This window comes from Mus musculus, chromosome 3 (assembly GCF_000001635.26).
Source record: "Mus musculus strain C57BL/6J chromosome 3, GRCm38.p6 C57BL/6J".
NCBI lineage: Eukaryota > Metazoa > Chordata > Mammalia > Rodentia > Muridae > Mus > Mus musculus.
This window is the reverse complement of record NC_000069.6, coordinates 28492105-28518942: the sequence shown is the minus strand read 5'-3', so window position 1 is coordinate 28518942 and position 26838 is coordinate 28492105. Positions and strand designations below refer to the sequence as shown.

Sequence of the window (26838 nt, the reverse complement as noted above, 5' to 3'; positions counted from 1 at the left end):
TCCCTTGTCGAAGATCAAGTGACCATAGGTGTGTGGGTTCATTTCTGGGTCTTCAATTCTATTCCATTGGTCCACTTGTCTGTCTCTATACCAGTACCATGCAGTTTTTATCACAATTGCTCTGTAGTAAAGCTTTAGGTCAGGCATGGTGATTCCACCAGAGGTTCTTTTATCCTTGAGAAGAGTTTTTGCTATCCTCGGTTTTTTGTTATTCCAGATGAATTTGCAAATTGCTCCTTCTAATTCGTTGAAGAATTGAGTTGGAATTTTAATGGGGATTGCATTGAATCTGTAGATTGCTTTTGGCAAGATAGCCATTTTTACAATGTTGGTCCTGCCAATCCATGAGCATGGGAGATCTTTCCATCTTCTGAGATCTTCTTTAATTTCTTTCTTCAGGGACTTGAAGTTTTTATCATACAGATCTTTCACTTCCTTCGTTAGAGTCACGCCGAGATATTTTATATTATTTGTGGCTATTGAGAAGGGTGTTGTTTCCCTAATTTCTTTCTCAGCCTGTTTATTCTTTGTGTAGAGAAAGGCCATTGACTTGTTTGAGTTAATTTTATATCCAGCTACTTCACCGAAGCTGTTTATCAGGTTTAGGAGTTCTCTGTTGGAATTTTTAGGGTCACTTATATATACTATCATATCATCTGCAAAAAGTGATATTTTGACTTCCTCTTTTCCAATTTGTATCCCCTTGATCTCCTTTTGTTGTCGAATTGCTCTGGCTAATACTTCAAGTACTATGTTGAAAAGGTAGGGAGAAAGTGGGCAGCCTTGTCTAGTCCCTGATTTTAGTGGGATTGCTTCCAGCTTCTCTCCATTTACTTTGATGTTGGCTACTGGTTTGCTGTAGATTGCTTTTATCATGTTTAGGTATTGGCCTTGAATTCCTGATCTTTCCAGAACTTTTATCATGAATGGGTGTTGGATCTTGTCAAATGCTTTTTCTGCATCTAACGAGATGATCATGTGGTTTTTGTCTTTGAGTTTGTTTATATAATGGATTACATTGATGGATTTTCGTATATTAAACCATCCCTGCATCCCTGGAATAAAACCTACTTGGTCAGGATGGATGATTGCTTTAATGTGTTCTTGGATTCGGTTAGCGAGAATTTTATTAAGGATTTTTGCATCGATGTTCATAAGAGAAATTGGTCTGAAGTTCTCTATCTTTGTTGGATCTTTCTGTGGTTTAGGTATCAGAGTAATAGTGGCTTCATAAAATGAGTTGGGTAGAATACCTTCTACTTCTATCTTGTGAAAAAGTTTGTGCAGAACTGGAGTTAGATCTTCTTTGAAGGTCTGATAGAACTCTGCACTAAACCCGTCTGGTCCTGGGCTTTTTTTGGCTGGGAGACTATTAATAACTGCTTCTATTTCTTTAGGGGATATGGGACTGTTTAGAAGGTCAACTTGATCCTGATTCAACTTTGGTACCTGGTATCTGTCCAGAAATTTGTCCATTTCGTCCAGGTTTTCCAGTTTTGTTGAGTATAGCCTTTTGTAGAAGGATCTGATGGTGTTTTGGATTTCTTCAGGATCTGTTGTTATGTCTCCCTTTTCATTTCTGATTTTGTTAATTAGGATTTTGTCCCTGTGCCCTTTAGTGAGTCTAGCTAAGGGTTTATCTATCTTGTTGATTTTCTCAAAGAACCAACTCCTCGTTTGGTTAATTCTTTGAATAGTTCTTCTTGTTTCCACTTGGTTGATTTCACCCCTGAGTTTGATTATTTCCTGCCGTCTACTCCTCTTGGGTGAATTTGCTTCCTTTTTTTCTAGAGCTTTTAGATGTGTTGTCAAGCTGCTAGTATGTGCTCTCTCCCGTTTTTTCTTGAAGGCACTCATAGCTATGAGTTTCCCTCTTAGAAATGCTTTCATTGTGTCCCAAAGGTTTGGGTACGTTGTGGCTTCATTTTCATTAAACTCTAAAAAGTCTTTAATTTCTTTCTTTATTCCTTCCTTGACCAAGGTATCATTGAGAAGAGTGTTGTTCAGTTTCCATGTGAATGTTGGCTTTCTGTTATTTATTTTGTTATTGAAGATCAGCCTTAGTGCATGGTGATCTGATAGGATACATGGGACAATTTCAATATTTTTGAATCTGTTGAGGCCTGATTTGTGACCTATTATGTGGTCAATTTTGGAGAAGGTACCATGAGGTGCTGAGAAGAAGGTATATCCTTTTGTTTTAGGGTAAAATGTTCTGTAGATATCTGTCAGATCCATTTGTTTCATCACTTCTGTTAGTTTCAGTGTGTCCCTGTTTAGTTTCTGTTTCCATGATCTGTCCATTGGTGAAAGTGGTGTGTTGAAGTCTCCCACTATTATTGTGTGAGGCGCAATGTGTGCTTTGAGCTATACTAAAGTTTCTTTAGTGAATGTGGCTGCTCTTGTATTTGGAGCATAGATATTCAGAATTGAGAGTTCCTCTTGGAGGATTTTACCTTTGATGAGAATGAAGTGTCCCTCCTTGTCTTTTTTGATGACTTTGGGTTGGAAGTCAATCTTATCAGATATTAGGATGGCTACTCCTGCTTGTTTCTTCATACCATTTGCTTGGAAAATTGTTTTCCAGCCTTTCATTCTGAGGTAGTGTCTATCTTTTTCTCTGAGATGAGTTTCCTGTAAGCAGCAAAATGTTGGGTCTTGTTTGTGTAGCCAGTTTGTTAGTCTATGTCTTTTTATTGGCGAGTTGAGACCATTGATGTTAAGAGATATTAAGGAAAAGTAATTGTTGCTTCCTGTTATTTTAGTTGTTAAAGGTGGCATTCTGTTCTTGTGGCTGTCTTCTTTTAGGTTTGTTGAGGGATTACCTTCTTGTTTTTTCTAGGGCGTTGTTCCCGTTCTTGTATTGGTTTTTTTCTGTTATTATCCTTTGAAGGGCTGGATTCGTGGAGAGATAATGCGTGAATTTGGTTTTGTCGTGGAATACTTTGGTTTCTCCCTCTATGATAATTGAGAGTTTGGCTGGGTATAGTAGCCTGGGCTGCAGTTTGTGTTCTCTTAGTGTCTGTATAACATCTGTCCAGGCTCTTCTGGCTTTCATAGTCTCTGGTGAAAAATCTGGTGTAATTCTGATAGGCTTGCCTTTATATGTTACTTGACCTTTTTCCCTTACTGCTTTTAGTATTCTATCTTTATTTAGTGCATTTGATGTTCTGATTATTATGTGTCGGGAGGAATTTCTTTTCTGGTCCAGTCTATTTGGAGTTCTGTAGGCTTCTTGTATGTTCATATGCATCTCATTCTTTAGATTTGGGAAGTTTTCTTCAATAATTTTGTTGAAGATGTTTGCTGGACCTTTGAGTTGAAAATCTTCATTCTCATCCACTCCTATTATCCGTACGTTTGGTCTTCTTATTGTGTCCTGGATTTCCTGGATATTTTGAGTTAGGATCTTTTTGCATTTTCCATTTTCTTTGATTGTTGTGCCGATGTTCTCTATGGAATCTTCTGCACCTGAGATTCTCTCTTCCATCTCTTGTATTCTGTTGCTGATGCTCAAATCTATGGTTCCAGATTTCTTTCCTAGGGTTTCTATCTCTAGTGTTGCCTCGCTTTGAGTTTTCTTTATTGTGTCTACTTCCCTTTTTAGGTCTAGTATGGTTTTGTTCATTTCCATCACCTGTTTGTATGTTTTTTCCTCTTTTTCTGTAAGGACTTCTACCTGTTTGATTGTGTTTTCCTGTTTTTCTTTAAGGACTTGTAACTCTTTAGCAGTGTTCTCCTGTATTTCTTTAAGTGATTTATTAAAGTCCTTCTTGATGTCCTCTACCATCATCATGAGATATGCTTTTAAATCTAGGTCTAGGTTCTCAGGTGTGTTGGGGTTCCCTGGACTGGGCGAAGTGGGTGTGCTGGGTTCTGGTGATGGTGAGTGGTCTTGGTTCCTGTTAGTAAGATTCCTCCGTTTACCTTTCGCCATCTGGTAATCTCTGGAGTTAGTAGTTATAGTTGACTCTGTTTAGAGATTGTTCTTCTGGTGATTCTGTTACCGTCTATCAGCAGACCTGGGAGACAGATTCTCTCCTCTGAGTTTCAGTGCTCAGAGCACTCTCTGCTGGCAAGCTCTCTTACAGGGAAGGTGCGCAGATATCTTGTATTTGGACCTCCTCCTGGCCGAAGAAGAAGGCCCAAAACAGGACCTTTCTCAGACACTGTGTTGCTTTGGCAGTTCCCAGGTGGTACAGACTCTCACCTAAGCAGACTAAATTCCTAAGTTCCTTGGAGTCCCGGGACCAAGATGGCGACCGCTGCTGCTGTGGCTTAGGCCGCCTCCCCTGCCGGGTGGGCACCTGTCCTCCGGTCCGGAAGGTGGCCGGCTGTCCCCGGCCCACACAGGGTGCTGCCTCAGCGCCTCTGTGCTTCTGCCTGTTCCAGAAGCTGTCAGGTTCTCTGGCGCACCCTCTCACCTGTTCAGACTAATTTCCTAAGTTCGGCGGGTCTCGGACCAAGATGGCGACCGCTGCTGCTGTGGCTTAGGCCGCCTCCCCAGCCGGACGGGCACCTGTCCTCCGGTCCGGACGGTGGCTGGCTGTCCCCGGCCCACAAAGGGTGCTGCCTCAGCGCCTCTGTGCTTCCGCCTGTTCCAGAAGCTGTCAGGTTCTCTGGCGCACCCTCTCACCTGTTCAGACTAATTCCCTAAGTTCGGCGGGTCCCGGACCAAGATGGCGACCGCTGCTGCTGTGGCTTAGGTCGCCTCCCCAGCCGGGCGGGCACCTGTCCTCTGGTCCGGAAGGTGGCCGGCTGTCCCCGGCCCACACAGGGTGCTGCCTCAGCGCCTCTGTGCTTCTGCCTGTTCCAGAAGCTGTCAGGTTCTCTGGCGCACCCTCTCACCTGTTCAGACTAATTCCCTAAGTTCGGCGGGTCCCGGACCAAGATGGCGACCGCTGCTGCTGTGGCTTAGGTCGCCTCCCCAGCCGGGCGGGCACCTGTCCTCTGGTCCGGAAGGTGGCCGGCTGTCCCCGGCCCACACAGGGTGCTGCCTCAGCGCCTCTGTGCTTCCGCCTGTTCCAGAAGCTGTCAGGTTCTCTGGCGCACCCTCTCACCTGTTCAGACTAATTCCCTAAGTTCGGCGGGTCCAGGACCAAGATCGAAAGGCTCATTTTTGATACCCAGAACTTAGAGGGATCTCAATGCCCAATTGGCGAGGCGAGGCTCTGATGGCTGAACATTTGTGAACATGTTCCTCAACGTCTTGTTTTTGTTCATTGTTTAAGAATTCCATACATGCCTAAAATATATTGTGACTACCCCCATCCCCAACCTTTCTCCCCCTCTAAGCCCCTCCTGCTGTCTCCTTCCCAATTGCATGCCCCGGTTGCATAGCCCGAGTTCAGTCAGTGTTGTCTATAGCCATGTGAGCATGGGCATCCTATCCGGGGCCATTTGCCTGAATCAAACTGACTCTCCCTACCCAAGAGATCCTCAACCACCAAGCTTCTGAGCCAGGGCTGGGGTTTCGAGAGCCCCTATCTAATCCACACAGTTTTGATTGGCATCCTCTTGTGTGAGTAACCTCAGTTGCTGTGAGTTCATTAGTCCAACAGCTGTGCAGCATCTAGCACACGGTTTAAAGCATTCCTTCCCAATTCCCACCGCTCTTCTGTAGTGCCCCTGAGCCCCGTGGGGATGAGGCTATGATGCAGATATCCTAGATTAGGACCAACATGGAAATATTGAAACAACCCACACTGAATTTGGGCATGGTTTCTGCTACAATGCTGGAGCAATAGAACGGGAAAATATGGCCCATTTAGGCTGAGGTGTGACCAACCTGAGTCCAGGCAGTTCAATGACACCATGCATTCAAAAATCTCAGCATCTTATTCTATGGTGATCTCACACAGGAGCTGAATAAGTAATTCAAGGCATGGAGTTAACGGAATATAAAGAGCACAGGAGCCAGGTTCTGTGGTGCAGGCTGAAGCAACACCTATGACTCCTTGGGTATCTGGCACATCTGGGCATCATCTGGAACATCTGGGCAGCCAGCACAGCTGCTATGTGGGATTTCAAGTCCAGTATTTCTACATCATTTGATTACTTTTTAAACTTCAAGGAATTCAGACTTCCATAAGAATCTGTTCAATTTTTCTAATATTGACTTAATTAAAACCTCACTGCTTTATGGAGACCAAACTAAGTATATTGATTCTCCAGGTTGTCAGCTGGAAAACACAGAGACCTGGTCCAATTAACATTTTATAAACTAGAAACTAAGTATTAGAGAGCCTGCTTATCCTGCGGCTAGAACCCAGATCCATCAGGCCATAGATAATCAGACCAGGATGTATCTGATCATTAGACAGATGCGCAAATGTACTCAACATCACTTGCATGTGCGCATTTGCTACATTTGCACACATGTACAGGAGCAGGGGTGCTGCTGAAGGGGTTCCACACTATCGCTTTCCACCCGACCTGACTCCCTGCAGCAGTCTCTCTGGAACCTTATCTAGCCTGGCAAATAGCAACCTCATTGTCTCTCCCACAGCCCTGAGGTTATAGGTAAGCACTCAGGCACACGTGGCTTTTTATTTTAGTACTACGATCCTAACTCAGCTCCTCATGTTGTGCAGAAAGCAGTCTTACCCACTGAGCCATCTCTCCTGCTTCACAACATAGCATCTCAACCCTGCATCTACCAATCTCCATCACTTCAATTTAATGAGAGGCTAATTTGCTGCTTCGGCCGGCCCAATCGCCTCTCATCATACTAGACTGCTCTACATTTTAGGAGTTAAATAGAAACTTATTTCCTCTCAAGAGACATCTAGATCTCTGTTTGTTGTGACAGCATCAACAGGACAGCAAAATATGTGTAGAGTCATTATGTTATTGTGGAAAAATTAGTCCATTTCATATGCAGGACCTTTCCCTCCCTCTGGTATCTGAGTAGTTCTTATAGCAAACCCAGAGAACCTGGCAGGCCTGGGATGTGGTAGAGAGAGATGAGACAGTGTCGCCGAGTGTCTTGAGTGGCGCTGTTACCCAGAGATCAGAATCTTTATTGAAAAGAGCTCCCTTTTTTGATTTCCGGACCAGGCCCCGAGTAGTTGATAAAGGAGAATTACTTTGCCATTATCAGAAGTGGTTGTGTTTCTATGGAGCTGATACCAAACAAGAGTTTATCGCTACAATAGGCCTGATAGAATCCACACAGATTACAACTCAATCAGAGACCTGCCACTACATACGTGTCCCCTGGTGAGACATGTATTGCAGACCTCCAAACACCAGCCTTGGCTAAAGGAGTATCTGAGGAGTATTTCATGCCATCAGGCTGAGCTCAGATATTGCATATTAGGACCAGCTACTCTTGGCTGTGTCGGCGATGTGTCTGTAAGATACATTTTTATACTTACATGATCCTTGCAAATATGTCAGTAGTCTGAAGAGTCAACTATCTTTGACCTTTGCAATTATTTGAGAAGACATTCCCAAAAGGCTTAAGGTGGCTTTCCACAAAAGTGTTTCTTATGCTTCATGGCAGCCTTATTAACGGCTGAGTGGTTTCATTATTCTCTTTGAATATATGAGAAACTGAGGAGGCAAGATCAAATGTCAGGGCAAAATCTTATTTATTATTTTGAGAGAAGGCCTCACTATGTAACCCTGACTGGCCTGGAATTCGCAGAGATCCCCCTGACTCTGCTGCTCAGTACTACCATACCTAGCTTTCAAAATAAGTTTATTAAAACATAAAGCCCCATCCCTATCCAGGACACCAAGTTTGATAGTGAAGCCATTTTTACATGACCAAAGGAGAAAGATGCTGAGTTGAATCTCACATCACTTACCCTGGAGTAAGCTAGGTTATTGGCTTTATTCCTGATAAGCTGAGACCTCAGACAAATCTTCTAATTTCTCTGAGTCTAATTTCTTAATCTGTACAGTGTAGATAATAATCTTTAATGTGTAAAATGGCTACAAATACAATTAAACAATACAATGTGGCAGTGTTAACATTGTCATAATATCATATTATACCAACAGACCTCGGTGTATTGGTAAGGAGGTGGTAAGTGTTGTAAAACAGTGTTCTTTATAAAAATGTTTTATTGATTCTTCTGAATTTCATATTATGCATCCAATCCCACTCATCTCCCCATCTCTTTGAATCCACCCTCTGCCTTTGCAACCCTCCCTCCCCCAATAAAATTAAATAAGATAGGATAGAAAAATCTTGTCACGGAAGCTGTAGTGTATCATACAATATACCCTTTGTCTCTATCTTTACTTGTAAATGTTCCTTGCAATGAGTCATTGGTCTGTTTCAGGGCTAAGCTATCAATACTGGATCTTCATCGGGATACCTCTTGGATATCCTGTTGTTGCTGTGTCATGGAGGTCCTGCAGCTATGGATCAGCAGGATTGTCCCTTTCAAGTGCTGTACCAGTTCATAGATGAGGGAGATGGGCCAACTCAAAGCCCTACAACTGGGCCTGGGTGGTAGCAGAGTCAGTCAGCCCGCCAGCGCTCTCACACCCAGGCCAGCAGGGTATCTCTCCAGCAGTGCTCAGACTAGCTCACCCACTGTCGAAGCTGGCAAGGACCTCCCCCATCCCCAACCCTTCTTTAGTTTTGTTTCACATACAAGTGCAATTATAAGAATAAATTATCCTCTTGCCTTAGGACAGACTTCCTGGCCTGACCTTACCCTCAGCGACAGAGATGCTGTCAGAAGATTGCTAGTGGAGTGCTCAGAAGGATAGGGATTCCCTAAACCAGCAGACACAAGCCATTACCTTTTCCATTACTAAACTCAAGAAATGGGTTAACTTACCGTGATGGCTAATTCATGCTTGTGCTTAGTTGGTACTACCGCCCTGACCACATCCCGCCTCCTGCACTGTGAATAATACTTACATGAAGGAACACGTATGTGCAGATGCCTCTTGGATACACTGATTTCATTTTGTTCATCTATGCTCAGACTGAACTATTGGATGATATCCTCCACAGGGTCTTCCACAATGGACAACGCCCCCCAGCAGTGCACAAGCATTCCGTTCTCCACATCCTCATTAATACTATCTAAGTTTGCCGGTTAAACCTCAATACAACTGGCAGGGGGAGTCAGAACAGAACTTGCCCATCCTGCACAAGGCAGTGGGTTCCATCTGCCACATGGGATGTGAGAAGGATGATGGTTCTTTAGGGGGTGGCAAAAACTGCAAGGGCACACAGAAGCACCCTCATAGTCTGAACTGAGATAAGACCAGAATGATTCTCTACAGCCATCAGTTATAGCTCACCGTGTACAGGACAACACTGAAAGGCTGGATTCTAGACAATGAAGAAACTCTCTGGGACACAAAAGCATCTGGTACATGCTACCTCTTTATATTCCACTGAGCTTTGAGGCCCTCAGGAAGCCACGCTTGGAAATCACCCCGGCAACCAGGCTTGGCTCAGTGATGCTGTTCCCACTCACAAATGGATGCTTTTTTTAGTTCATATTGCCCAGGAACTGAAGAGAAGCAAAGAAACAAAAGGCACAATCTCTGCCCTGTCGGTCATTGTGAAGAGATAGGACAGTACCAGGAGAGGCAGTTCAAGGAACAACAGAAAAGGTTCATAAGCTTTAAGTGGGAGAGGAACATGGGTATGCCTCACAACAGCAACAACAACAACAACAAACCAAACAAACAAACAAACAAAAAGGGTGAGCTTAGAATGTATTATACTAAATGGGATTATCCAATCTCAAAAAGAAAAATCCTGAGTGCTGTCCCTCAGTATGGAACCTAGGCAATAACAGGTATATAGCTGAACAAATGTCATATGGGTACAGTGTACTATGCAGAAAACCAGAGCAAGAATAAAGAGCCAACGAGGAAGGACTGCGTGCAAGTGAAAGGCATGAGTTGTGAAAGAGGACATAAAGCTCATTGTCTGTTTAGTTCTAACTCTGTTATGGATTTGTTTTTTTTTTATTTTCATGGTGGGTATGCACATAAAAATATATTCAATAGAGAAGGCATGAAATCCAATGTGAAGCTCTGTAACTCCCAGCTCCACTGGCTACGCTAACACTGAGTTGTAGAGTTTAGGGTCTGATTAATTTGGATGTGCAATTTTTTTGTTTTGCTTTCTACTTTTTAATTAATAAAGTGTAGAATTAAAAAAAAATAGCTGGGCATGATGGTGCATGCCTTTAATCCCAGCACTTAGCAGGTGGAAGTAGATGGATCTCTGGGAGTTCAAGAAATAATACTCACAAGTACATGTTCTCCTCATTGGTGCCGGTCTAGTCCAGGGATCTCAATCTTGTCTGTGTGTGTGTATATGTATATACACACACACACACACACACATATATATGTCCATATACATATATATGTATATATACATACATATATATATACACACATATATATCCTTTCTTATAAAAATGAAAAGATAGTACATTTAATTATAATCTTTAAAGAAAGACTTTGGAATCTTACTATAATAGCTAATGTTCATCCATTCATAAGAATGAATCTAGGTTTAGTTTGATTGACCATAAGGTTAAATGAATTTTTTATTGGTTAATTTATTTATGTAGTTATGTAAATATTTACTTTCAATAAATTTCTACTTACAGAAATACTGGTTCAGAACTAAGGCACATTTTTAAAAGAATATTTATATACACACATATTTTATATACATCTATTTCTTTCTCTCCCTCCCTCTTTCCCTCCCTCCCTCCCCCCACTATCTCTGTGTGTGTGTATGTGTGTGTTTTGGGGGGGGGGACCTGTGTGTATTCTAACTGTCCTTGAGTTAAGCTGTAGCAACACATATTTCTGGGGTTCCTGAGGAACATTTAAAAAACAGAGACTTGATGTGCCGGGGTGCAGAGATACCCAGGAGAACCCCCAGCCACTCAGAGAAGGGGATGGAGGAAGGGTTGGGGGGTGACTTGGAAGGGGTAGTGAAGTAAATAAATTAAACTAAATAAAGACATAAACAAATCAAAATAACATGTTCAGTTGTAACTGATTGTGGCTGCTGTCTTGACTTTCACATACCTTCTCCATTGGTAGTTTCCTCTTTGTCCCCATTGACTTGTACACGTCCATCACACCTGAAGGCTTTTATACTCTGCTCATCAGGTATGAAACAACCATTCTTCCTAAAGTAGTGACTTCCATCTCTATTGTATTTTTGTGATTTCTTCTAAGAGTTACATAATCAAGTTTCTCAAGGTTTAAATTTCCAGCATAGCACCTTGGTGTATCTCCTCAGACGACACACTCACATTCATTCTCTTCTCTTTCTTCATTTTCTAACTTCCACATGCACATTGCTGTGTACCAAGAGACTACTGTTTTCAGACACCACACAACATGTTAAACCACTTCCATCAAGCCTTATTTGCCCTATACTGTACCTTTATGTTATATTTGGAGATGTGTCTAAAGGGGAAAATTTCTCAGCATTTCTTTTCACCTCTGAAGGCTGACTACTCAGTATTATGGAGAATAAACTCTTGTTAATGTTTAAACTAACATCATCACATCTTTTCTGGTCAGCATGTAAATACACTGGATGCTTCTCCCTCCCTCCATCTTGGTTGAATTTCAAATGTCATATTCATCAGCACAGTAGCTTTTATCTAAGACTGAGCCTAGAGAAACGTCTATGCATCACTGAACTACACAGTGTACCACAGTCCTTGGCATTTAGGAGACACCCACTCAAGGAGTTCTGTGAGTTAGACATATACCCAGGGCCCCGGAAGATAAGCAAGGCATTAATCTTCAGAGTCATCAATCCAACAGTACCACATGAGAGGAACAAAGATTTAAAAGAAGAAGAGAAGCAAATCAAGTGGTCCACCTTTCACTGGATGGGCTACACTTGAAGCTGATTCAAAACATTGGCAAAGGGGGCAAATCCCTTTTAATGTCATCGAACCAAGATGGTTCTGCATCCACTGGAGAACTGGGGATGAAGTGTTCCAGTGTCAGAAATTACAAAGGCAAAGAAAGACAATCTGCACGGAGCACAGCAGACAGTGAGGTAGTGACTGTCAATGGCCATTGGTGGGACAGGCAATCAGCTCTCTCAAGAACTGGGGAACAAAGCTACTGGGTAGGGTGTGCAGGCAAAGCAAAGCAACTTTGCTGAGGTCCTACAGTGGTATCGGACATTGTGTTAGGTATTTCATCCACAGACTTGAAAACACGATTGCAGCCATCCACACATTGTAATTCCTAATCAGCCAGAGTGAGGATAGAGCTTGCTCCCTGTCACCACACAGAGCTTGGGATAGTTGATTATCCCCCCTGCAAACCTCAGTTCCATCAGTAAGACATGGGCTGGTGATGGTGCATCAATGAATGGGAATGAATCACAGAATTCAGAGAGCAAGTAGCATGACGACTGAAATACAATACAAACGAAGTAAAAGGTTGTTAATAGGTGAGCAGGAATAGGGATTAACAAGGAGCTTTGGGCACCGTCCATCCTACTATAGATAAGAACGGGTAATGGGAACATGGCTCAGTGGGTAAAGTGATTGCTCTTCAAGCATGAGGACCTGAGCTCAGATCTCAGGGCTGGCATTAAAAGAATGAGCATGTAATGCTTTTGTCTGTAACCCCAGCCTTGGGGTAGTGAGTGGACAGGTAAACACCATAAACTCCGTGGCCAGTCAGGATGGCTAAACTAACGAGTTCTAGATACAGTGACACATCTTGTATAAAATATGCACACACACACACACACACACACACACACACACACACACACACACGGTGGACACTAAGAGAGGACAGTACTTGATATTGACCTCTGACCTCCACATGCCTACACACACATGTGTACATCCACAAACAAATGGGCACCAAGTAAGTGAAAATATTTATTTTAAAAAAGAGAATGAAGGAATATTTAGAGACAATAAAAAAAGACACATTCAAGAAGATGGGAGGTAACCTTGAAAATCCAGTGTTATGAAAATCACAGGGCTAAGTGTTTGGAATGTAAAGTCACTCTGTTAAGTGTTGTTGGAGGGCTAGGAAAAAAATGTTCTTTAGATAGTGTCACATACCCAGAGTTGGTCATCCATGCCAGGAGGGTTCTTTTTGATAAAAGCACCGTAGTATGTAGCAATGTTCCTGTGATGAGAATATTTCTTCAACATGTTAATTTCTTGTTTGATTTCTTCCTCTTCATCCTGTGTGAGAACAATAAATGGTGGGCATACACATTCAGTTATTGGGAGAATTCTATTCTTCAATACTATCTATAGCAATGAGCTATTATTAGTCTTTAGTTGATTAAAGAGGATCATTACACTGTTTGGTTAAATATTGGTAGCACAGAGGGTCTTCTTTTGGCATAGCCAAGAGACAAAGCACATCATTGCCTGGAGAGGCATAAGAAAGTCCATCTCTTCTTGTGGAGACTATCCAATAAAACCTACAGTCAGCTTCAGGGAAGCCTTTCCCTCTGTACACACTGCTGATCACATCACTTGCGGAAGGCTGAGGACAAAGAAAGGGAAAACACATGGCCTCTGATTTACATTTTATTAGGCTTGGTTTCTTTGAAGTGTCCTTTTATTAAAGTGCCTTGAAGGAAGCCAGTGAAAGTCAGACCAGAGAGGGAGCAAGTTCTCTAGATCTGAAGAAGTTCACAAAGCAGGAGTCCTCATCACCTTCAGGAAGCTCAACATGAAAGGAGAGGGGGGAAATGCACTGTAGACATGAAAAGACTCCACAGACTCAGTTTCCTGACTCACAGGTTTCATTTAGTTTCCAGTGAAGAGTCAACGGGCTTGGTACTGGAGGGCACCTATGTGCTTGCCACAATTTGACCTTGTGTGTGTGGACTCCAGTCAGACTGCCTGACCTTATGTGTGTTCATCAGCCAGTCTGTCTGACCTTACTTGTGTACCCTTCAGTTAGACTGCCAAACAGTGTTTTCTGCTCCAGGACAAAGGAGACAAGAGTGGTAAGCAAGAACTATCTCCGAGTACAAGATGTTATGTTATTACAACTCAAGAAGTCATGACACGTGTTTCTGCACCTTTAGACTTCCATCCACATGGCCTGTATGTATGACATTGCAGGGTTCTTCCAGAATCTCCCATGTATGCTGTATTCTTCCCTTCACATAACTTTTACATGTTAATACGGATGAGATTTTATTTATACTCCCCAAATATGGATGTCTTCCTTGAGTCTCTCTGGCTATGCAAGGCCCCCCCACCCACATCTAAATCCCACCCTCTCCCTCAATAATTCTTCACACACATGATGTGTGTGTGTGTGTGTGTGTGTGTGTGTGTGTGTGTGTGTGTGAAACTCTCTTGTAATTGTACTGAGTGTCTACTCCATTGATGTAATTCTCTTCTGCTTCAGACATCTACTCCAACTGTACTATGGTGCACATCAGCTCCAACTATACCATGATACACATCAGCTTTTTAAATTCTCTGTGTAGGATGTGAGTGCCATTACTCAGGGAGCCTCATTCGGAAGATGAAGAGCCATCCTGGGGGTACTGGTGGCTGCTTCCATTAAAAGGGGAATTATGCAGGTAATGAAAGCTATAGATCACTTTCTAGCCATACCTGACAGTCTCAATGTAGGCAAAACTTGGAAGTCAGGCAGGTTCTACAAGTATTCGCTGCCTGGCTCTTAAGTCCTCAACAGGAACATGGGAGATAGATGTGCCTGAAGATGGCTTACTATGTCATTAAGTTAAGCAACAGTGGTATCCAGTACATCACTATATCTCAAATGAATAAAACAGAGGTCCCAAGGAGGTCAGTATCACTGTGTAAAGGTAAACTAAACCAATCATGGGCGGGCTTGAAGAAAGGATAAGTATTGAGTTTGTTATCAGAGCAGTGAGATGGGGATGTTGGGTACACACTAAGTTTGGAGTCTTCCCCTTTCAAGCTGATAGATCTCACAACAGAAACTTAACTGTTTTGGTAACTTGGTTTTCACAGCAACAATGAAGTGCAGATATTATAAGTTGAGTTTTCTGTGCTACTATCTAAATAAGACATATGAAGGTTATGAAGTCAGATATGAAATAAACATGGTGGCTTGTCTTCCCAACTCTGACAACAAAATCACAGATAACAAGGTTCACCAAGCAAGAGCACCAGTCACTTGAAAGTCAAGTTTAAGTTACCTTATTTCCAAACATAATTCCAGGCCTTCGAGTCATGACTACGTAGTTCCAATACAACCTTCTATAGCCTTGTAAGTGAGCCCGACATTTATCAAAGTTTCTGGCCAGACAATAAGAGTTTATACAACTCTGCCACAAGGAGTTTGGCCTCACAGTATGTTCCAGTGAGAGGAAGGAGGCAGAATACTCCCCAAAAGGTGAGGGCATCTGAGGCTAAAACTAGATGCAACAGGGCTGTTTTTGTTGTTGTTTGTTTTATGTGTGTTGGTGCGTACTTGTATGCATGTGGAGGTCAGAGACAACCTTAGGTGTCATTCCACAGATTTCATCCACGTTTCATTTTTCATATGGGGGTCTCTCATTGGCCTGGATTGTAGTGAAAAGGCTAAGCTGGATATTCAGCAAACCCAAAGTATCCACCTACCTCTGCCTTCCAGCATTGAGATTACATGCACATCAGAACACACAGGTTCTAGGGATTGAACTCAGGTCTTCATGCTTGCAACATCTTTACTGACCGAACTATCTCTTTGGCCTTAGACTCCATAGTTTTAATTGGTGGGAAACTCTCTATTTTGTAAATGAGCTATTCTTACATCTTAAGCCATAAGTTCAGGGAACAAGCTCACTGAGAAACTAATGACCATGGAATCACACTGAAAATCAAATAATGGAACCAAATTGTTTCACCTTTAAGAAAAGAGTATTCCAATAAGTCAAGTCCACTACCCCATGAAGATCTATCACTTCAACGAGAAGACTTCAAAACCTAGTTTGATTCATTGTGTTTACTTCACATACGGCACTTAAACTCTCCTGATGTCAGTTATTTTCAGCTATGGAGGTGAATAGGAAACCCATCTATGCAGCTACTGAAATGAGGAAGTTCTGACTTGAACATAGCTTTCCTATCAACAGAACAATCACTTGGCCCCATATAATTGGAGGGATCTATTAGTGTCTGGATGTCTGGTCAGGTGAGACTGATCGTTTATAGGGCTTTCCTCTTTCCATGGGTCTCTCTTTCAGGCCTGACAATGATGTCATTCACTCAATCATTGGCTGGCATCCACTGGAAATGAGGGACCTTGGGTCCTCAAGGATCCTAGGCCTGCAGTTCAGCCAACAGCTATTGGAGTTGAAGTGAGTGGCCTTTTCTACCTGGGAAAACTCTGCCATTGACAATGTCCCTCTGGTTGTGATTGTCAGGAAAAGTAACTGCCATGGTTTTGTGATCTGCAACTTTCAACCTGGACTACATTTTCTACTTTTTGTGTTTTCCCTGCTCTCTTTTATTTGCACCTGTATTATATTTGTGAAGCACCTAATCCATGCCAGCTCTGCATTAACAATCTGTGAGTGTCTACAGAACAGGACAGCACACTCTTCCTATGCCTTACTTGAGAACTTTTTCCTGTCAGTAAGTTTTAAACGAGAAAAGACTTCTCATAAAGAGAAACACAAATTATAAGATTTAAGTCATTAAGAAAACACCAAACTACAGATGAGAAAATTAAATAACAAAGAACTCACTGCTCCAAACAAGAGAGACGAGAAAAGATGAGGTGTTTGCATCACAGAGAAGAGGCATAAAGCTATAGAAGATCACATGTTCACTAGTTCACTTCAATTCCTGAAGACCTGAATTGACAGCCCTGGACAAGGACTCCAAGCCTTGAAACTTCTTTATGCCAATTTCTCATCTGTATACTTGTGAATGCCATTAGAGAACTGAAAGAAATAACTGGAATTTTGATCAACTGTTTGGAGCAACAGATCAACAGACACAGGCACTAGCAAATAACAAATCATGCAATTCTTTTTCTAAAGTTGGAGGTGTTAGACTCCAGGTGTTGTCTGTGTGTCCTTGCTCTGTCTGTCACTCTGCCTCACTCTCTTCAGCAGTTTGTTGTAAGCTCTGTCACATGAGCATGCACACATGCAAGCCCCAAACCCAACCCATATACTCAACATGCAAGAATATGCACAGAGATCCTGACACACACAAGCCACCAGTATAGGCTGAAGTGGTGGTAAGGGCAGATGCTGGTATATATGTGGAGTGAGTATCTATGTTCCGTGTTTGTTCATGCAGTACAAGGCCACAGCCACATCACAGGAACTAGTTCCAAAAGGAGATGGAATAATGAATACTGAGACATTTATTGTTTCTCTTTGAAAAGTTGCATCATGAACTTCATTGAAAGGTTCTGCCTATTAAAGACATCTACTTGAACAATCCTATGAAAGAGGTCCCCATTGCAGGTGACCCTCAGCAGGGCATGTTTAGATTTGAGGTGGGTCCCTATATGGGTGTGCCCTTCCTTAATTCCTTTTCTTTTCTAACCAAAGCCCTCCCCTACTATGAATCTCACATAGCTGACACTTCATCAAGAAACTTTTTCTACAGACCCAGCTAGTTTTCTCTTGAAATTTTCCTCAATCTTTTGTTCACTTCTTAAAAGTGAATTGTCTCTTTGACTAAAGATACTGCTTAAGAGTTAGTCTCTTGAGGGTATTGGGATATTAAGATTCTGGAAGGTTGTGTCCCTGTCTCCCACTAAATATTGACACCGAATATAGCAATTCATGCTTTCTCTTATGGGTGAGTGGTCTTGGTGTTCAATTTCTGGAATGTGGCCCCACTGTCTTTCTTGCATCTCATGTGGTCCCTAACTTTGGAATGAGGCTTATTATTCAAAATGAGACTAGAAACAGTCACTCAGGTGACCAAGCCAGGACTGAGCAGAAGATAGTTACTCACTTGATGAACTCAAGTATGACAAGGACTCACAGGACAGGCTAATGCCCCACATACAAGTGAAAAGTTTCAATGTAAACTCTAAACCATTCTTCATGCTTATTTAACTCTGCCTCATTCAGTCTGTGTTCATGACAACTAATTAAAATCATGTTTAAATTTATGTATTTTACGTGTTTAGTTTAATTCAGTTCTAGGAGTAACTTTTTTTTTCTTAAGAATTCTTCAGTGGTATAATAGTGATGTAAAAGGTCAAATAAAATAAAATAAAATAAAATAAAATAAAATAAAATAAAATCATGTTTAAGGATGTAATATGTATCATGTACTATACATCATGTACCATTTTAGTCTCAAGCCAAGCTTGGGACATCTGTATATCTTGTAGAGATTGCGCACGTTACTTAACATTTACAGTTTCAATTCTTTATTTGTCAAATGAAAATAATGACACTATTCACTTGGGGGACTTCTTTGAGGTTTGTGGATTACAACACTAGTGTTTGGCTCAAAGTAAGCACTCCATGTTAGTCATTTTACTTTGCTCTGGGCCATTGTGCTTAATATATTATTAGTATATGTTACACTATTTATCACTCCATAGGATGTTTCCCCTTTGGGAGTGAAGAACCAAACATATTTGGAACAGTATGTCTCCGTGTGTGTGTACGTGTGTGTGTGTGTGTGTGTGTGTGTGTGTGTGTGTGTGTGTGTGTTCACTTCAGGAAACCTTTACTGAGCTTTTTGACAATGTAAAAACCATTCTGCTGGCACCACTAAGGAAAGCCTCCACTGGAGTCTTCCAGAAGAGACAGGGCTGGCCATAGTCTGCGCCTACCAGGACTCAGAAAGGCCGAAGTGGGGACTCCAGGAAGCTGAGCTTGTGAGGATCCATCCAGCAGGCAAAGCACACAGCTCCCCCACTGGTCACATGCTCTGCTCTCTGTTTGGGGTCTGGCATTATTTTGGGAAAGAGGTCAAGACTTAATGACTTCTAAACTCAGTTTTTTAAAAAAAAGATAAAACCTCTTTTAACTCGTGTATACATTATTTTTTCCTTAGGACTATTTGATCAAAGCGGTGTATTGGGAAGAAAACAAAACTTGAAAATCTTGTCATAGTATTTAATCCCTTCAGGATCTGGACCAATTTGTCCATATTTATCCATTTTTAAGATGTATTTTTATTTTTAAATTTTGTATGTGCATGTATGTGCTTGTGTGTGTGCATGAGTGTATGCATATGTGTGTGTGTGTGTGTGCGTGTGCGTGCGTGTCTGTGTGTGTGTGTGTGTGTGTGTGTGTGTGTGTGTGTGTGTGTGTACAGATCCCCTGGGCCTGGCATTACAGTCAGCTGCGAGCTGCCCAGCATGAATGCTGAGTACTAAATATGAGTCCTCTGCAAGAGCAGTATAGACTTTGAACCACTGAGCTGTGAAGCCTCTGTTCAGATTTATCTTGTATCAGTCTCTTCTTGGTCTTTTTAAACATCAAAACTAAATTATACATAATTTCCAGAGCATGCTGCCGTAGCCCTTGGCACACTTTACATTCTTGGTCGGGGATATCTTTGTCTGTGGGGTATCCTGGGTTTAGCTTCAGATAACTGACCCATCAAAGAAAATGGGTAACCTTATTCATGAACTTAATAAAATCTCTGTTTGTAGATATTTGGAATAAGGTTATGCTTAGTATGAGGCACTCTTCAGATGAATGATCATTTTTTCATCTTTAAATTTTCAGTACCTGTCATAAAGTACTAGGGATGTTTATTGAATACATCAGTGAGAAAATATTTGCTCGGAATTATCCTTCTACCACGCAGACCTACAGCTCTGTGGCTAAAAGTGTGATTAAAAGGTGGTATTAAATTGCATATCATTTTAATAGCCATGCTATATTAAGCTTGCTATTCAATATGTCTAGGTTCCAAATGCCTAAAATGGGACAAATTAAAATAACCTGTTTTGTAAATAATTGAGGGAATCAAATATATATATATAATATACATCAACTATATAAATATTAAATATATAAATATATAAGTAAATGCACTCACAGCATTTAAAGTAATTTAGGAAATTTTCCATCAGTATTAGCTACCAATATCATTTATTTGGGTCTGGAATATAAAAACATAACTAGAACAATATTTATGAACCAAATAAGTCTGGACATACTGTGATGCCATGATGCACCATGACACATGTCATGAACTATGACACGTGGATGTAAATGGAATTCCACTGTTTTACCTATCCACCTTCTCCTTGCTTACTTCTCTCCTGACTCTCAGATTTCCCCTTTGAGGAATTACCTTCCCTATGGTACTTGCAGAGTCAGATATCCAGCCCAGGTTTGGCTGAATAGAACAGAGAATCAATGTGAATTCAAGAAAGACGATGCTCATTCATTCTAGCACTTTTTAATGGACACTCACACTAATGAGGAAATTACAGCCAAAAGCATAACTCACACAATACCATGTCTCTCTGGACTTTGCTGAGTTCCATGAGTGTGGTTTTTAAATATACACTAACTAGTAAATTCCCTTTTCAGCTTCCTTCAGTGTGAATGGAGATGGTAATACAACTCAAGATTCCTTGATTAATGCAACCATGTCAAGTCAGCTTAGAAATTGTTATTATTTTATTATGTATTAGATGAAGTTTAGGCTGTCACCATAAAGGCATTAATTTGCACTGATGATTTTAATTCAAAAAAATGGGAACATTTATAATCAAAGACCCTTGGTCTCACACCTGGTAGCCAGAAGAAAGTAGATACAAAATCCCAGGAACAGAAAGCTCTATCTTTGATGTGTGGCATCTTTCTCTTTTTGAGGAGTTACTTTTATCATTTTAATGACATATATGCATGTGTGTCTTCATGTGGGTATGTGCACATGAGTGCAAATGTCCATGAAGGTCAGAGATATGGGATGTCCTTGGAGCTGCCTATAATGTGAGTACTAGGAACCAAACTCAGGTCTTCTGGAACAGCACTATATACACTTATCTGCTGAGCCATTTCTCCAGCTCCAGTGGATCTCTTAAGGAACATAGATATAAAAGAGGAAAAATCCAAGGGCATTCTACAGCAGAGGTGGGAATCTGCATGTTTTTTGGACACCACAGAACTACTGAAGACCCACTGATGCTCATAGTGCGCTGTGAGAATTATCACTCTAAAGGGTCTAGGTCCTCTTAGGTTAACTTTGGACTTTCAAATGCAGTAGTGAAGGAATTTTCACAAGGCATTGAAAACAGAGCTTTTATAATGATTTAGGCAACTTAGAAGGATTCTGAAGGCTAAGATGGAGCATACGACGTAATTCTGAAGCCAATTTGGCAAACTATGCAGTGTCACAGTGCTAAAGCTGGAAGGATGCAGGCACTGGGTTTGGTCTTCTCTGTGACTCTTTTCTATAAAAGGAAAGATTCCAGGATAAAATCAAGAATTTGAAAATTAATTTCAAGCTTGTGGCCTCATCAATTTCATTGCAATAAAACTACAGTCACTTTGCAGTAGGTCACAGAACACAATCAACAAAGACAACCTTTGAGAACTCATTTCAGCTTTGAACAGAACAACTATAATGAGCCCAATTAAAATAATTGTCGAGAAGCGTTTGCACTGGATTCCACAGCACACAAAGGACAACACCACAAAATTGAATTGATTGCTTTCTAAAGAGAACATCAGAGTTGAACGGAGGAAAAGCTGGTGCTGATGGTGATGGGCAGGGACTTGATGCAGAGCTCACTGGGTCCTGCCTCAGACAGCAGGGCAAGAATAAACCTATTTCCTGCTGTACACCACATCTGCCTTTGTTGGGGGTCAATGGTTAAATAAGAGTCAATGTTGTGACCAAATCACAGAAATGCATCCAGCTCTTCTGAAATGTGTTCTCCAAGAGAACAGAATTCACACCATAAAGTGCCTGTTTTATGTAATGGGTTGGCACTTTGAAACACAGAATGGTATTTGCTGTCTATTAGCCTTGGGGCAATTGGGAGAAAAGCTGTCAAATCATTTTTCAAAGGGCTTACTTGCCAAGAGAAACCCAGTTGAGAAAGGCTAACTGTATTCCTTTGTGTGAACCTGCATATGCTAGGCTACATAATTAAGTAATAGTTTTTACTGCAAGCAAGGTGGCCAGCACTAACTACTAAGGATGGTTCTTGAAACACTTTTAAAACCTCACCTAGAAAATCCAACACTGGGGAGAGCAATATTCATCATCCTTGATTCCCACCTTCACACCAATAAACAATTCCATGCAGTCCTATCCATGCTGTCAGTGGATCTCAGCTCTCACTCTGCAGAGCCGCACAACAGAACCTGAGCCACACTGTGGCCATCTTGGATCCATCACAACTATTGGTCCCTAAGCTGCCAAGTGTATCTTATTATGAAGAAAAATGACTCAATCCAAGGATGACTGAATATTATGACTTCAGCAAAACTGCCAAACAAATTCTGATTTGTTTTGTAGTTGGAGCTTTGTAAAAAGGCTTATATATATTTATCACGAGCTTCTCAATGGAGGCTCACAATGCTAGATTTTGATCTCTGTGTCATATCCTGCTAATTCACTATTCCAACAGCTAAACCGTTAATTCCGACTTATAGAAGCTATATTTCTCTCTTTTCTGGTGATTTCTTACAAGTAGAAAGTGTAGTTAGATCAGACGTAACCTACATATCCTCCATCCTACTCATCCTGGACCCCGCAGAACCTTTTCTTTTTCTTCTTTTAAAAAAATAATTTAATTAATTCTCTGAGAGTTTTATACAACACATTCCACTATTTCACCCCAGTCACTCCCTTAACTCTTTCTGGATGCACTCCCACATCCCCATCTCCTACTTCTGTCTCCTCTTTTTAATTTGTACTATCTATAATCTCTTGGATGTGGGATCATCTTCCGAAATGTGGTGGACCTACCAGGAGCCACATCCTTCAAGGAAGCTGACTCTCCTTTCCCCAGAAACCATCAACTATATATAGTTTCTTAGTCAGGGGTAGAGGCTCAATGGCCCATTTCCATAGAACTTGAATTTTTAGCTAGAGACGCTACTAGACATTCAAGAAGAAAAAAAATCATTGGAAGGGACGTCTCTATTCTTCTACCAGGGATAAGATCCGTAGTTACACCAAACTATAAAGTGACCCTAGTAGGTAGGGAGGCTGCAAATTAAAGTGACAGAAAAAAAAAAAAGGGATAAAACCATCCTCTGCTTTACCACACTGCTTTAAACCATCCCTGGAAGCTGATTTAGATTCTGACCTCATTGCTGTGATAAATACTCTGACAAAAGCAAATGAAGGGAGGAGTTGAGTGGAGATCAAAGTTCAAGGATCCAGGCCATCATGGCAGGAACGTCGAGTTGGAAGGAGCTGCATTTCATCCACAACCAGGAAGCAGACAGTGAGTTCAGGCTGCGTCTCAGTTCTCTGCTTTACTTACACAGACCTGGATCCCAGCCAGGGGAATGGTACCACCCAGAGTGGGAAGGTCTTCTTATCTCAATGAATAAAATCAAGGTAATCCTCAAGGGTATGCTCAGAGACTTGTCTTTCCTGAGACTCTAGATTTTTATCAGCTTCACAATTACCACTAAACATTATAATTGTAAACCTCTAGATTCTTTTTAACATGAAGGGAAAAAGACACCTTTTTCATGTTTAATCATGTTTCAAGTGGCAGAGCATAGATCTAATTTGAATAATCCACATGCATTTCTTAGTTAATGCCAGGTGACCTAACCAACTAACTGAGGTCATATATTTGAATTAGTTTGGAGCCACTGAAATTGAAATAATGTACTAAAGACAGTAAAATATTCAAACTTACAAAACTAGTAATAAACATTTTAGAGTATCACTCAACTGGTAATAAGTATACATGAACAAGATTTTCCATTTATTAATTAAACTGTAAAGTATAATTTAGAGAGAACTCTAGATCAATAATAAATAAGAGATAAATAAATAAGTCAATATAATGTGTGATACTTATGAAGATTAGTGAAGTGGTGGTCTTTTGGAAAGTCTTACAACTTATACTTAACCAAATATAATAGATTCTGTCTAAAGGGTAAGGCTTAATGGTTAATATGCTAACAAACTGTGTATTTTTTTTTAGTCTGTTTCTTCGTTATTGATATCTTTGTGGGACTCACTGACTGGATGACTGTCTATAGTCAATATTTCACTTCTGGCCAAATGGAGACTTAGGTCTTTTAGCTTTTATGTGCAAGAGACAGACATCTTAGAAAAATTCTCAGGACAATAGAAAATTATTAACATATTTTTGATGTCCTGTGAATCCTTTAAAGTCTGATTTCCAGTCTATAATCTTGAAAGGTTATTAAAATATTTTAAATTGGACCAAGCAAAAAGACTGAAAGCGTTAGCTTGCATTTAAAGTAATGTCTAAAGGAATATTAGATGGCTTTGATCCTTCAGGCAGAAATTTAGAGTTGCTCTCTAAGAAATAGAAATTTTCAGGTATGTGATTATTTGATCAAAAACCATTTGCTTTAGGAAAAGTTCACGATCAATGTAGTATAAGGATTTTACAGCTGTCCCAGCTCTCCTCTACTTCTGTGTTGGGCAGCCCCTTAGGGAGGCAGTTAAGACTCATCTCTTCTTTGTAATCTCAGCGTTATGCTTTGAATGCCTTGGAATCCTTGTTCTGGCTTCATATGCAAATACCCATGGTTATGTTTATGTAAATTATCAGCACACATTATTCACTCTAAGAACCTAAGGTAGCGTGTAGGATTGGGTTTAACTGGAGTGATTTATTCCTGGCCTGCTCAATTAGCTGTTGTAGATTCTTATTTCTTCACATGGATCACAAATGGAAAAGGATCTGGAATATTTAGGAGGATTACTTTTCTGGCAATTCTTTTTTATTCTGTCACTCACTTCTTTGCTACCACTATATAGCTAATGAGATAACAGGATAAAGATGCCTTCCTTACCCCTGTGACATCCATAACCTTAATGGCAGCAAGCTGGCCCGTTTTGACATGACGACCCTGCAAGAAAAAAAAATTCAAAAGGTTTAGTTGTGATGAACAAAGTTAGTATTCCATTCCGACCCCATACAAATCAATGCCTAAATCAATGTTACAGTATGCCGGCAACCAGACCGACAAAAACACAGACACATAGAAATTAGGATGTTTGAAGATCTAGTTCTAGTTAGTATTTGATTTGCTTTTTAAAAATCTCTTCAATTCTTTTGTTTGTTTGTTTGTTTGTTTTTCCAGACAGGATTTCTCTGTGTAGCCCTGGCTGTCCTGGAACTCACTTTGTAGACCAGGCTGGCCTCGAACTCAGAAATCTGCCTGCCTCTGCCTCCCGAGTGCTGGGATATAGGGGTTCTCAAGTAGATGAAATGGAAGGGCTAGACAATTTGATTCCTTTTCTCTCAAAGGAACTAGAGAGAGGCAGATTCACAGAGAAGTGGAGACCAGCCTGGGTGGAGGGGATGAGTAAATCTCAGGAAACAGGAACTGAAGAGATTTTTCTTCCAGTTCTTAAAATATTTTGAACTTTGGGCTGGGAGAGTGGCTTAGCAGTAAGTCCACTATGAACAAGGTCTTAGGTTCAATCCCCACAACTGAAAACATTAGTAAGTCAACTGGCTCAAGCTGCTGTCAGCTGAGCACTGGTGAGCTCATGAAGCCAACACTTAGCACGGGGACAGGGGCCAAGAATGATCACTTTCAACTCTTTTCATTCCTAGGAGCATCTAAAAATGATGGAGGTAAGAGCTACTGGGCCTCAGTACACAGGGCTGGGGACTCTCCAGAGTTAAGGCAGTCAAGGCTACAGGAAGATACAGTGGCCACAGCACTCTCTTGGTGTGCCTCAAATAGCTGTCAGAGTCATGGTGGCCAGAGGGATATTGTGATGCTGTGGTACTGTCTTTGGTGTGAGACCCACTCCTAGCTTTAAAGACTGCCAACCACATCTTGAACAATGTTGGTTTTTCCTGTAAGGAGCGGAGAGAAGGACAAACACAGGCATTCAATTTGGTATCACCAAACTATGATCCAGTTATCTGAATGGTCCCCTTGGGCTGGGCAAAGGCAGCCCTTGCAAGTAGGGAGCAGCACTCTCCAAGGGCTGGCCATTTTTGTGGAATCCAGCCTTGTAGAGGACCACTTGCTCTGACTTTGTGGTCTGAATGCTTGCAGTTCTCGTGTGTGTGTGTGTGTGTGTGTGTGTGTGTGTGTGTGTATGTGTGTGTGTGATAGAGAGAGAGAGAGAGAGAGAGAGAGAGAGAGAGAGAGAGAGAGAGAGAGAGAAAGACAGAGACAGAAAGACAGACAGAGTGAGCATTGTTAGCCTGTGAACTGATCTGTCTTCTACATCTAGGGTATCCCTTGCTTTCTCCATCCTGCAGTCTGTCTACTTTTTTCTAGATTTAGTTAAAGCATGACTTCTGTCCTGGTCAGTCAGTCCTCACTTCTGTGCTACCATGGAAACACATCCCTGTTTGCATCATTGCATCATGCCCAAAGTATCACCATTTGCCTTCCTGTCTCTTTCTCCTTTCTTTCCCCACTGGTATCATTTGTAGCACTGCCCCTAGAATCAAACCTTAATTGGCACTTCCTCTGGTCACCCAGAGCCTAGACATACATTTCGAGTCCCTTTCTCCCTATGAATGTCTGTGGGTACTTCTGTCAAAATAGAATTGCAGACATGAGGTTTTTAACACCTTGGGAAGCACAGTCTCTTCTTTGAGGGAATAATTTGTTACAAGGATACCTCAATATCTAATTAAAAAGTAGTAGCTAACACAGAGCATAGCTATCCTACCGTGTAGTGCTGAGGCCAGAGAGCAGAAGAGAAAATCCATCCCTATTAACTTTCACCCAGAAGGCAC

The 26838-nt window shown here is 41.3% G+C and overlaps 1 protein-coding gene across 11 annotated transcripts in view; it reads right to left on the bottom strand.

Moving 5' to 3' along the window:
* Positions 1 to 26838, bottom strand: part of Tnik (TRAF2 and NCK interacting kinase) — a 408685-nt gene that overhangs the window by 151643 nt on the left and 230204 nt on the right. For all 11 annotated transcript variants that reach the window (XM_006535517.3, XM_006535519.3, XM_006535518.3 and 8 more), the window contains 2 exons: positions 24920 to 24976; positions 13065 to 13190 (listed from right to left, as the gene is read on the bottom strand). In XM_006535517.3, the coding sequence (XP_006535580.1) occupies positions 13065 to 13190; positions 24920 to 24976 (183 nt within the window). The remainder of the gene's footprint in view (positions 1 to 13064; positions 13191 to 24919; positions 24977 to 26838) is intronic.